This window comes from Xiphias gladius, chromosome 19, assembly GCF_016859285.1.
Source record: "Xiphias gladius isolate SHS-SW01 ecotype Sanya breed wild chromosome 19, ASM1685928v1, whole genome shotgun sequence".
Taxonomy (NCBI): Eukaryota; Metazoa; Chordata; class Actinopteri; order Istiophoriformes; family Xiphiidae; genus Xiphias; species Xiphias gladius.
The window spans coordinates 14,747,823-14,758,512 of record NC_053418.1 but is presented as its reverse complement, the minus strand read 5'-3'; the positions used below and the strand labels follow the sequence as shown (position 1 = coordinate 14,758,512).

At 38.6% G+C, this 10,690-nt stretch overlaps 2 protein-coding genes across 5 annotated transcripts; one reads left to right on the top strand and one right to left on the bottom strand.

Annotated features, from left to right (window-relative positions):
- Positions 1 to 307: 307 nt before the first annotated feature.
- On the bottom strand, positions 308 to 2,819 carry si:ch211-110p13.9 (uncharacterized protein LOC562347 homolog). Its single transcript, XM_040155870.1, has 4 exons — positions 2,572 to 2,819; positions 1,925 to 2,054; positions 1,651 to 1,784; positions 308 to 1,547 (listed from the first exon to the last, which is right to left on the bottom strand). Exons 1-4 carry the CDS (start codon positions 2,689 to 2,691, stop codon positions 771 to 773), a joined length of 1,161 nt encoding a protein of 386 aa, XP_040011804.1. The 5' UTR covers positions 2,692 to 2,819; the 3' UTR covers positions 308 to 770.
- Positions 2,820 to 3,916: 1,097 nt separating this feature from the next.
- zcchc8 (zinc finger, CCHC domain containing 8) lies at positions 3,917 to 10,349 on the top strand. 4 transcript variants are annotated; one of them, XM_040156274.1, is made up of 15 exons: positions 3,917 to 4,191; positions 4,355 to 4,402; positions 4,495 to 4,569; positions 4,866 to 4,968; positions 5,058 to 5,135; positions 5,268 to 5,371; positions 5,643 to 5,708; positions 5,833 to 5,893; positions 5,993 to 6,129; positions 6,254 to 6,396; positions 6,532 to 6,647; positions 6,984 to 7,070; positions 7,861 to 7,981; positions 8,296 to 8,990; positions 9,021 to 10,349. In XM_040156274.1, exons 1-15 carry the CDS (start codon positions 3,992 to 3,994, stop codon positions 9,327 to 9,329), a joined length of 2,343 nt encoding a protein of 780 aa, XP_040012208.1. In that variant the 5' UTR covers positions 3,917 to 3,991; the 3' UTR covers positions 9,330 to 10,349. The 4 variants fall into 4 exon arrangements, with proteins under 4 accessions (XP_040012208.1, XP_040012205.1, XP_040012204.1 ...); XM_040156271.1 differs by having other exon boundaries at positions 3,918 to 4,176; positions 8,296 to 10,349; XM_040156270.1 differs by having other exon boundaries at positions 3,918 to 4,191; positions 8,296 to 10,349.
- Positions 10,350 to 10,690: the final 341 nt, after the last annotated feature.

Sequence of the window (10,690 nt, the reverse complement as noted above, 5' to 3'; positions counted from 1 at the left end):
CTCGAAAATATATTGATATGTGATTGTTGGAACATAAACTGAATATAATGTGGTTCAAGTGAACACTGTTTACATCCATTTAGCAAAAGGCATCTGAAGTCAATGTCAGTATCAGAATCCCTTAGTTTAATTTCTCCTGATTGGGAAAAACAAAACAGTAGGGCGTAATACATAATGTCTTGAGGATTGCAGTAGATAGATGGGTCCGAGAAGAGTAATCACATTTTTCAAATATTCCTGAAATAAATTAGTTTTGTGTTGAATAAGGTTATTCATACCTCACGCATTAATTTTTTATTTTAATGTGATGTTTATGTGGGTCATTACATTTTTGTTCAAATAAAGTTAGTGCTGTTGCAAGGGCTGGGCAGTGTGGATAAAATTAACAAGATCAAAAATAATCTTCTAATATAAATTTATATTGTATAACAAATGAATGCAAAATCATTTGGAATCAAATTGATGTTAAGTTAAATTAATTGTGGTTAACTGTTATTCATTATATTGTACATTTGTAAAACAATAGTATAAAATGATAATATATAAACATGTTTTAACGGGAAGTAGACCAACCATATTGAATCGTCGCCCAGCCCTAGTTTTTACGAAACCTGACGAAATAGTACGTGCAGCAGGAAAGAGGATTTCCAAAAGAAGAAAGTACAACTTCACGTACAAAATACACGTTTACAAAAAATACACATTTATCAAAATACTGGAAGTTGAGTTAGATTCCATGTCTCTCTGTTGACGCCTACATGGAAATACACTTATTTACATATAAGACTGGAGTACAGCACATGAGCCACACCAGTGATGAGGTTGTGGTTGGCAAACTCGAGGATAAGGAGCAGGATTGGGTATTCACTGTGTCTCTTCTCCAGGGTGGACTCCTCACTTAAGCCCATCCAATGAAGCAGCAGTGTTTGCATGGCTTCTGGGAATAGTTCTGCAGCTAGTTCCTCAGCAGGAGGCAGGTCACTTATTCGCTCAATATGATGAACTTTAAAGCCCTCCACTCTCTGACTAATGCTGCAGTTGGCTGCATGAAACTGCTGGCCCAGCCACCGTCCTACACAACTAAGCAGGGAACTTGAATACACAGAGCCCCAGTCTTTGGCCTTTAGCAGGGCTAACACAGTTTCCGTCACATCCTTTTCTTCTAGATTCCCACTTATGTACTGATAAATGTTCTCCAACAGCAGTAGGATAGTTTCCAGTTGTTCTGTGTGGCTCTGAGTCTCTGTAGAGAGTTTGTCATCCAAGCTGCGCAATTTTTGTCTCACTGTGGATAAAACTAGTTGACTTTGTTCAGTTTGCAAGCTCTTCCTAGGAAAAGAGCAATAATCATGATCTGCTGATGTATCACCTGCGTCACTGCGACATACATCAACAAATTCCCTGCCAACCTGGCAATGCTGAGGTTGGGACATTTCCTTTCTGGATTCTGTATCACATACGCTGCTGGACACTGCAAAGTCGAGCTGCACACTGAGGGTGTAACTCATCTTCAGGGGGCTGTCATTTATCTGCGATTTCCAAACCTCCTACAGAGGAAAGACCAAATTGTATCAAAAGATCATTTGGGGAATATATAAAACAAAGCAATTACATCATGCAGGGACATACATAATGTGCACAGTACTGTACCTGGAAGTTATCTAGCACAGCAAGCTGCTCTTGCTTACTGTACATTTCAAAGGCTACTCGAAAAAGTCCTTGGATGCTGTAGAACCAGAGGCTGTTATTTGCAGTAGGTACCTTCAACCCTTGAAACCTGAATGCTGCAATAAACACACACACACACACACACACACAAACACACAACAGGTGTGAGTCTCACTGTATGTGTGTGCATTGGTGTAAGCTGTGCTAAGGCACAATGTTAAGTCTTTGTGGTACTATTTTCTCGTGTACATTTTACCTGAGGAAAAATGTATTTTTGTGGCCAGTCCTTTCTTGGCGAACTTGGCGTGGTATCTTGGATGGTTCTCTGTACGGATATCAGTGCTGGAGAAGACATCGGCTCCTAAATACAGAGGAATCACTGGACCCTGAAACGGAGATGAACTGTGAGGCTACCTCCCGATGAAGTCTTCCCTTAAGATATGAAGAGAAATTGGGAAATGGGGAGTTTCTCTATTTAAAAAAAAAAAAAACAGCTCTTGCTAAGTCACTGTGTAAAAGTCATTCATGTAAATTACGATACAAAAATAAATAAATAACATACAACTTTTGATATTCTGAATGACACGTATTTAGTCAAAATATCCATTGTAAATAAACTCTTTTCGGTTGGCAAAATGTTGAGGTGTTCAACAATACTTTTCGATATACAACTAAAAATGTACGCGACTGACAAACTCTGCCCGGTGTTGGGTCCCTGCCGGCTGGAGCTGTGATGATGATGATGATGGCCGATATAGCCCCCCACTAGCTTGCTTCGGGGATTACGGGTGATGTGATTATAAATATAAGTCTACCATTTTCGTTGCTATAAGAGCTAATAAAAAAACAAAAACAAAAACAACGACACGCATCTTTGAGCCGGCAGTGGTGCTTGACACTCACCTTGGGGGGACACTCTGTCAGTCTAAACGATGTCAGATTCACCAAGTAAATAAAGCGAATTTTCCGTGAGCCCCCGTCCCATTGCGGTAGAGTTAAGTGGACAGTTGAGCAACCTGACATCGCTGGAAGCAAATGCAGCTTGACACTTAGTCACAAGTGTGTCTCTTGCCCCGTGGAAAAAGGCTGAATGTTTTACTTGACTACGGCAGACGAAAGAGAAGAAGTCGAACGGCTGCAGCAAACGGAACTGGTTGAACGTTGCAGAAACATTTGGTCAGGCGTATTTTGGGCCCTCAACGCTGTCTTACAGACCAAAGAAGCTGCTGTGGCTAAAGGTGCGTATTCGGAACTTTTGGTTATGTCAAAATCCGACAACACACTGCAAAAGTACGCAAGTATAATCAGGAAAATGTACTAAAATTATCCAAAGTACAAGAAGTAGATGCAAAATATCCTCAGTGACTATTATACTATCATATCATTTGATTGTCATTACTGATACATTAATGTCTAAGCAGGATTTTACTGTTCTTGTTGGTTGAGGTGGAGCTGATTTTTAACTATTTTATATAGGAGTAATAATTGATTGATCCCTCTGATTAATTGTCTTCTCAATTAATCAGTTCGATTGATGTTTTTGGTTTGTAAAATTTCAGAAAGTAGTGACACTTTCACAATGTTTGTTTTGTTCAACCAGCAGCCCAAACTTCACAATTTTAAACCTTATTTAAGTTATTAAATTAATTGCAAGGAAGAACAGCAAACTGTCTCATTATAAAAGCTGAAATCTGAAACACAACAATTATCAATAGTGTTACCAGTTAACTTTCTGTCAATCAGCAAATCAATTCAGCCCTAATTGTATTGTTAGGTACAGTACTTTACTTTATTACAAAATATCATAGTTAATAAAGCCTTCATATGTTTTGTATGCAGACAATTTAATCTGAAAAGCAACTAGCAACTGCAGCTGTTATTCATTGTAGTGGAGTATTATTTGCGTCTGAAAAGTAGTGAAGTAGAAGTAGCATGAAAAGAAACCCCTACTAAAGTAAAGTACATGTATCTCAGATTTATACTTTAGTATTTCCACAACTTTCCACCACTGCCTGAACATAATGGCTACTTCAGTATTTCTGACTGTGAAATCATTGGTGAAATCTAAAGTGAAACAACTGTATAATGGTTAATGTGTAGTGTGTGAAAATCTTTTGAGGCAGCCAAGAGCCATTCCCTTCTCTTCTTGTAGGATTGTTTAAAAAAACCCGTAATACCACGTTGTGGGCTACAAAACCCACCTCACTTCTTCTCCCAACCACGTTAACGTTTACTCAACATGTGACCGATGGAGGACCAATGAATACAAAGGGTAGCCGCTTTGCCCTCTGACCTCCAGTCCTGCACCGCAGAGCTGGGAAAAATGGCTGAAGTTGATTTCGGGGATAGTGAGCTATTCCAACAGCTTAACGACTCCGCACCGCCGGTCCCAACGCACATTCGCTTCACAGATGATGAGGAAGATCAGGAGGAGACGAGCCAGCTTCGGAGCAGGCTGGAGGAGTGTGATGACTACATTCAGAGACTCACTGAGGAGAATATCCTTGTGTATGCTAGCACTGTGTATGTAGCACTAGCTGGGGACTGTTAGCACAGTGAGCCTCCTGTGTGTAACCAAAACAGTAAATGCATAACCTCAAAGTATCTAGTAATGGCCTTTTTTTTCTTTTTCTTTTTCTTTTTTTTCCCCTTTTTTTAAGGCTTTATGTCTATCCTTAACTCGTAGGCCACATAAAGGTTTAAGAAGGAAACTGAACATCTTGACACGGCCAAGGTAATGGGCTGACAGTGGGTAAGGCGGACTACAAATAATAAAACGAAACTGTTCACCCGCTTACCAACGCTAACTTTCCTCTGACTTTACAGCGGTATCACAATTGAAGATGTAAACATCGACGGGCCACTTCTTCAAATCCTTTATGCAAACAACATTATTTCAAAGTGAGCAATCTTTTCTTATCAATAATGGGTTTATGAGTTTACTTGTTGTTTGCGTAGTGAGTTTTGTCCCGTCTGTCTTGGTTGTACAGTTGTAATAGTAGAAATTTTTAATTGTATTTATGTAAGTTTGAAAACATTTTGATTTGATTGAACATGTTTTTTGTTTTTTATGTTATGACTAATATGATTAAATTGCATCTTATTAATTACCTTGCTGTGTGCACCTTACTGCTAATTTGTTACTGAAACACTATGTGGTGAATAATGATGATAAATTATTATTGTCTCCCCTTTAGGCTTTGTCGTCAGGAAATTGAAGATTGCATCTGCAGTGTGATTTTGAAGCACCAGAAACTGGGCCATGAAAAGAGAAAATCCTCCTTTCACGTAAAACCTCAGGTATTTACCCAGAATGTATTTTATTGTTATTCATATCCATGCCATCATGACTCTCAGGGGAAAAAAAACATGTTCTACCCTCTATAAAGAATTCAGCTTTTGCTTTGGATGAAGATCCACTGAAGTCATCTTCCAGTAGTGTAAGAACAACAAAAGAAGCCTTCAAAGTGAGTAAATACTGGTATTTCTCAGTCGTTTGCATATTGCACAATTTTTGCCTGGTGGAAAAAATTGCATGTTTTCATGTTTACACGTTATGTTAACATATCATAAACTATTTTCTTATTTTTCTGTCTTAGGTGGTAGGAAGTGTCTTATATTTCACTACTTTCAGTGTTGATAAACTTGGACAGCCTCTGGTCAATGAGAACCCCCAGCTGACAGATGGATGGGACATTCCTACGTATCTTTAAGATGGATAAATTGGCACCTTGTCAGACATTTACTGCCTTTGGATCAGTATAGTCTGCCAGGTCATTTGTTCTTTACTCATGATTTTGACAATGATTTCTTTTACAAATGTGTCTTTTATTTATTTATTTTCAAATGTAAGTTCTTGTTTTTAAATGGGTGGCACTTAAGCAATACTGAAAAGTTTAAGTAGACAACTTAATTAGATATGATTTTATTGCAGCATGGACAAATTTAATAGAATTTCCTGAATTTTTGCAAAGCTATCACCAGGTTTTCAACCAAGTTGTTGGGACAGATGGGCAGGAAATTGAAATGAAAGACAAAAGGTATGACTGGGATTATGGATAGAAGCTTTATTTAGTTTCCATCTTATTTTTATAACTTGCTTTGTCTAGTTGCCGTGTGGCAGATTACTGTATAATGAGTCCATTACTGATCTGTTCATTCTAGACCCAAGTCCATGTGTTTCAACTGTGGTTCCAGCAGCCATCAGCTGAGAGACTGTCCCAAGGTAAGAATTATGATTAATTTTTATGGCATGAACCGAAGTTAAACACATAAGAAGAGTCAGAACTTGATTGACTACATTTATAATTTGCTACTTCCCTAGCCTAAAGACATGGCTGCAATTACTGAGAGAAGAAAGGAGTTCAATCAAAACAACAACCAGGCCACACAGAGTAACCAACGATACCATGCTGATGAAGTGGAGGAGCGGTTTGCTAAATACAAGCCTGGAGTCATGAGGCAGGATTGTTACTTTGTACACAACAGAAACGAACATAATTTAACAGCATGCAATATCTACTGTAATAAGTAAAAGTAAACCTTGATTATTGCACGGTTTTCACCATGTTGTGCTTTTAAACAGTGATGAGCTGTTGACAGCACTGGGAATTGATGGCAACACACTCCCTCCTCTGATTTATCGCATGAGGCAGCTAGGCTACCCACCAGGTTGGCTCAAAGAGGCAGAGATGGAAAACTCTGGCTTAACACTGTATGATGGAAATGGTATGTTTTAAATGAAATGAAACTGAGTGTGTGTTCCCACTGATTTTCATTAGAGTAAGCTACTGCAGAACATAAGGATGTTTCGGAAATGTACAGAGCTTGGCCTTAATCTGTGGTTTTGTTTCTCTTTTGTAGCTTCAAATAATGACAATGTAATAGGCAATTGCAATTCGCAAAACATCTCTTATGATGTTTCCAAACTGGTAGATTTCCCAGGCTTCAATGTACCGGCACCAGACAAAATGAAAGATGTAAGTTCTACAGCACAATTTTTTCAGATGTTTTGCTTGAATGTGTCACTAGTTATGTGAATCCAGATATTATATTATCGTTATATTTCAGTTTTATTAAAAATTTATTTTATTAATGTATTTATTCCTGTCCTAAAATGAAGATAATTGATTTATGCAAGTACTGCAGTATGGAGTCACTTGGAGGTGCGTGTGTGCGTGTGTGTGTATAAATAATTTTTCCTGGGACAAGGAGTCACATCATAAATGCAGTATACCATCTTTCAAGTCAGAAGTTTCAATACGTTTTGGACTTGCTCGTCTCACACTATTTTGTTTTCTTTTCCTGACTTCCAGGAGTTCATGCAGTATGGTTCAATTCCAATGCAGAACAACCACATGAAGCAAAACTATGCTGCCTACCTGTCCAACAACTTTCCTATGGTAATTATCCTAAAGTCAGTTGTTGGGTGTTTCCTCTCAAAGCATATGTAGGCCACACCTCCTTCCTAGCTTCCTGCAACAACAGCTTCTTATTTGACAATCTGCCAAACTTCACCAAACTATCTGGATATTACATGTCAATACTTATAAAAACACGTTTGGTACTGTTTGTCAGACCTGCACCAATTCTCCACTCTGGTTAAAAAGAAAGACACAGGTTTTCAATAGAAGCTACTTGAAGCCACTTTGCTCACCAAATCTTCACTGCTCAAGGTTATCCATTCACAAAATCATGGACTTTTCAGTGTTTGCATCCTTATCATGCAACTCCCATCAGAAGACATAGAATATAGGTAAGCATAGGACTAATTATAAACCCAAAAGAACCATGAAATATAAATACACAAAGAATTATATATTCCGCAAAAACTGTAGAGGAACATTAGCAATACAAAAATTCATAAAATTCTTAAACACTTCTTGTATTTTCTTGGAGGATAAAAGAGAGAAAATACAATTTAGTGTGTGTGTGTGCGCGTGTGTGATTGGTGGCCTCAGCCTGCCACTTTGCTCTATATAAAAGTCCACATGCAGTGGATGCTCATTCTTCATAAGACCATTTAGACACCCATTCATACTAATCTGAGTGCACAGTCCTCTCAGTCATTCCAGCCTCTGTATTTTTACATGGCCACTCTTTATCAGATTTGGGTTAGGATGTGTGATGACTACATTTTGGGCAGAGCCCCTAAATAGTCTCATTCAGCATGTCATTCTTCCTTGTCAACAGCCTGGTGCCACCTGCAACAAGAGGCGCCATGAATCTGACTCCTCTCCACAACTAAGGAAGAAGAATAGGTCCAGTCCTGATCGGAACTCAGACAGGAGCTCAGATATGGATATAGAATCAGGTAACTGTTCATTTTAGTCACTTTTATCAGCAGGCACATTATACGCCTTAAATGTCCAGAACACAAAATTATGTTTTAACAGTAATCTCGATATCCAGTGATCTTTTTGTTCTTAAGACTTGATATATAAAATACTATTTTGTTTTGTTTGTTTTTTCTTAAACTTTGCCATGTTGTAAGAAGCAAATGTTTTGTTTTTATCCATAGCTGAAATGCAGAATAATACAAAGTAATACTAGAATCAGCTGCCTCTTTTGTTAGGTCAAAGTGTCACTTTTAAATATTTTGGTGATTTTATTCATGTCTTCTCACAGACCCTGGAACACCTTATCATAATCACGGCCCAGGTGACTTCCAGTTCCAACCACCGCTGCCCCCTGGCTCTCCTTGCTTCAGTTCACCACCTCCTTTACCCCAGGGCACTCCTCCTGCTACACCCACTCCCCCACCTCTCCCTAAAGGTACACCTCCTCCCACACCCACCAATGGCTCTCCAGCTCTGCAAGGGAGGAACCTGATAGTAGTTGATGAGACTGTTGAGGGAACAGAAGATGACCTTACATTGGAGGAACTAGAGGAGCAGCAGAGGCTGATTTGGGCAGCTCTAGAAAATGCTGACACTGCCACGAATAGTGACTGTGAGACACCTGCAACGGGAACACCTGTAGCCAGTTCACCAAGTGTGTCCACGCCTGCGCATATCGACACAGAAATGGAAGAGGCTGAAGAAGCAATGGACACACTGAGACCTGCAGAAACTTGCCACAGCAGTGAAAATCAAAGTGAACCAGAAGTTCAAGAGGCTTGTTCTCAGAGCCCTGGACCGATCAAAGTCGAGGAAGACAGCCCTCAGAGCCCTGGACCGATCAAAGTCGAGGAGGACAGCCCTCAGAGTCCTGGACTGATCAAAGTCGAGGAGGACAGCCCTCAGAGCCCTGGACCGATAAAAGTCGAGGAGGACAGCCCTCAGAGCCCTGGACCGATCAAAATCGATGAGGACAGCCCTCAGAGCCCTGGACCGATCAAAATCGATGAGGACAGCCCTCAGAGCCCTGAAGCAGTCAAAGCCCAAGACGACAGCCCTCATAGTCCTGGTTCAGTCAAAACCCAGGAAGACAACCCCCAGAGCCCTGATCCAGATTTCCCTAACAGAGGTGCAGGAGATTGTGCTTCTCCTATGCATGTCGAGAAGATAACAGCTGTTCCTCATCGGAGCAAGTTTGCAGCTGGCATCGTTCCATTTGAAGATACACCTGAATTCACTGAAGTTGCAGAAGCCACGGGGACATACCTTAGGATCAGAGACTTACTTAAAAGTTCCCCTCGAAATTTAGCGAAGAAAAAATAAAGAATTACCATCTTGATTTGGATAAACACAAGGATACATGGATATTTTTTATCAAAAATTTCTATTTTAATTTTATCTCCATCCTATTAAGCATGTTTTTTTGTTTTTGTTTTTTTTTTAGCTGTTTGTTATTTTTTACCAAGTTGAATGTTTATGCTGTATATACATTTGATCTGTAAACAGACATGAGGGAACGGCAGTGGGGGATGCAACAGCAATGGTGTGTAGGCTTTAACTAATTAGTCTGATTTTTGTAGTAATACTATTACTTGGACGGTTGATTTTATTGTAAAATTTGTAAAATGGCCATTTCCTTATCTGTATTAATTTTCAGATTCTGTTTAGATGTTTTTTTTCTATTTTTGTCCCACTTAAATTGCTCTAAAATCAAGTAAACCTGCTTGTATATGCTTCAGTACTTTATTTCATACGGCATCCATACCTAGATGTGGGTTTGATTTCATTTAGCTGTATGTTGGTGTCTCTGTTGCTATAATCAGCACACTTTCCTAGTTTAATGAACATTGCAAATGACACTGCATATAAGTGAAACCCTGCCCTACAATAATTTTCATTTTGTGCCTATGATGTTACAAAGTTTGGTCTACAGTTTCTTCTTTAATCTATTTGATGAATGGTATAATAATCAGACCCATCAGAGCTGAGATTAACTTAATTCCCCCCTTTCAAACTGATCTCCCATTAAAAACGCCATCAATTTTCCAAATATAGATTTAAAACAACTTTAAATAAGCTATATGCTTATATTGTTCATTCTGTCTCAATGTTAAGAGAATTTCCTATCATAGAGAATGTCAATCATGTGATTTTTAGCCCATCTTTCCAATTATTAGTACTTACAGTGCACACTCCCATGCATATAAAATACTTGCAGTTAGATTTGTGAATAACTTGATTATACAATTTCAAGAGAATGACAGTTGTTTGACCTCTTGCAAAGTCATGTGAAAAAGATTGTGTCAACACTCATGCCTTTTGCAATAAAGCTGTTCCCTTGCAGCAATAGGCTTAAGATTTTAAACTATATTTACATTATGTCCTTATTTTCAAAATTAAGAAATTTAAGTTGAAATTCTTATTATTGTCTTGGAATTCAGACATGTTTTTTTTCTCATTGTTTTTCTGAATTTTGACTTCCAACTTTTCAGAAATTTAGATCTGATTTCAAAATACTGGTATTATGATCATAACTTTGAATCCTCTCTCAAAAGTCTGAGATTAATCAAGCATGTTTTACACTTGCTCTAATCCCAAACTTACATGTGTATGGGGTTTATGCTTAAGTACAGAAAGCATACCTTTTCCTTTAGAAAAAAGGTTTTATGCTTGATTAATAAAAT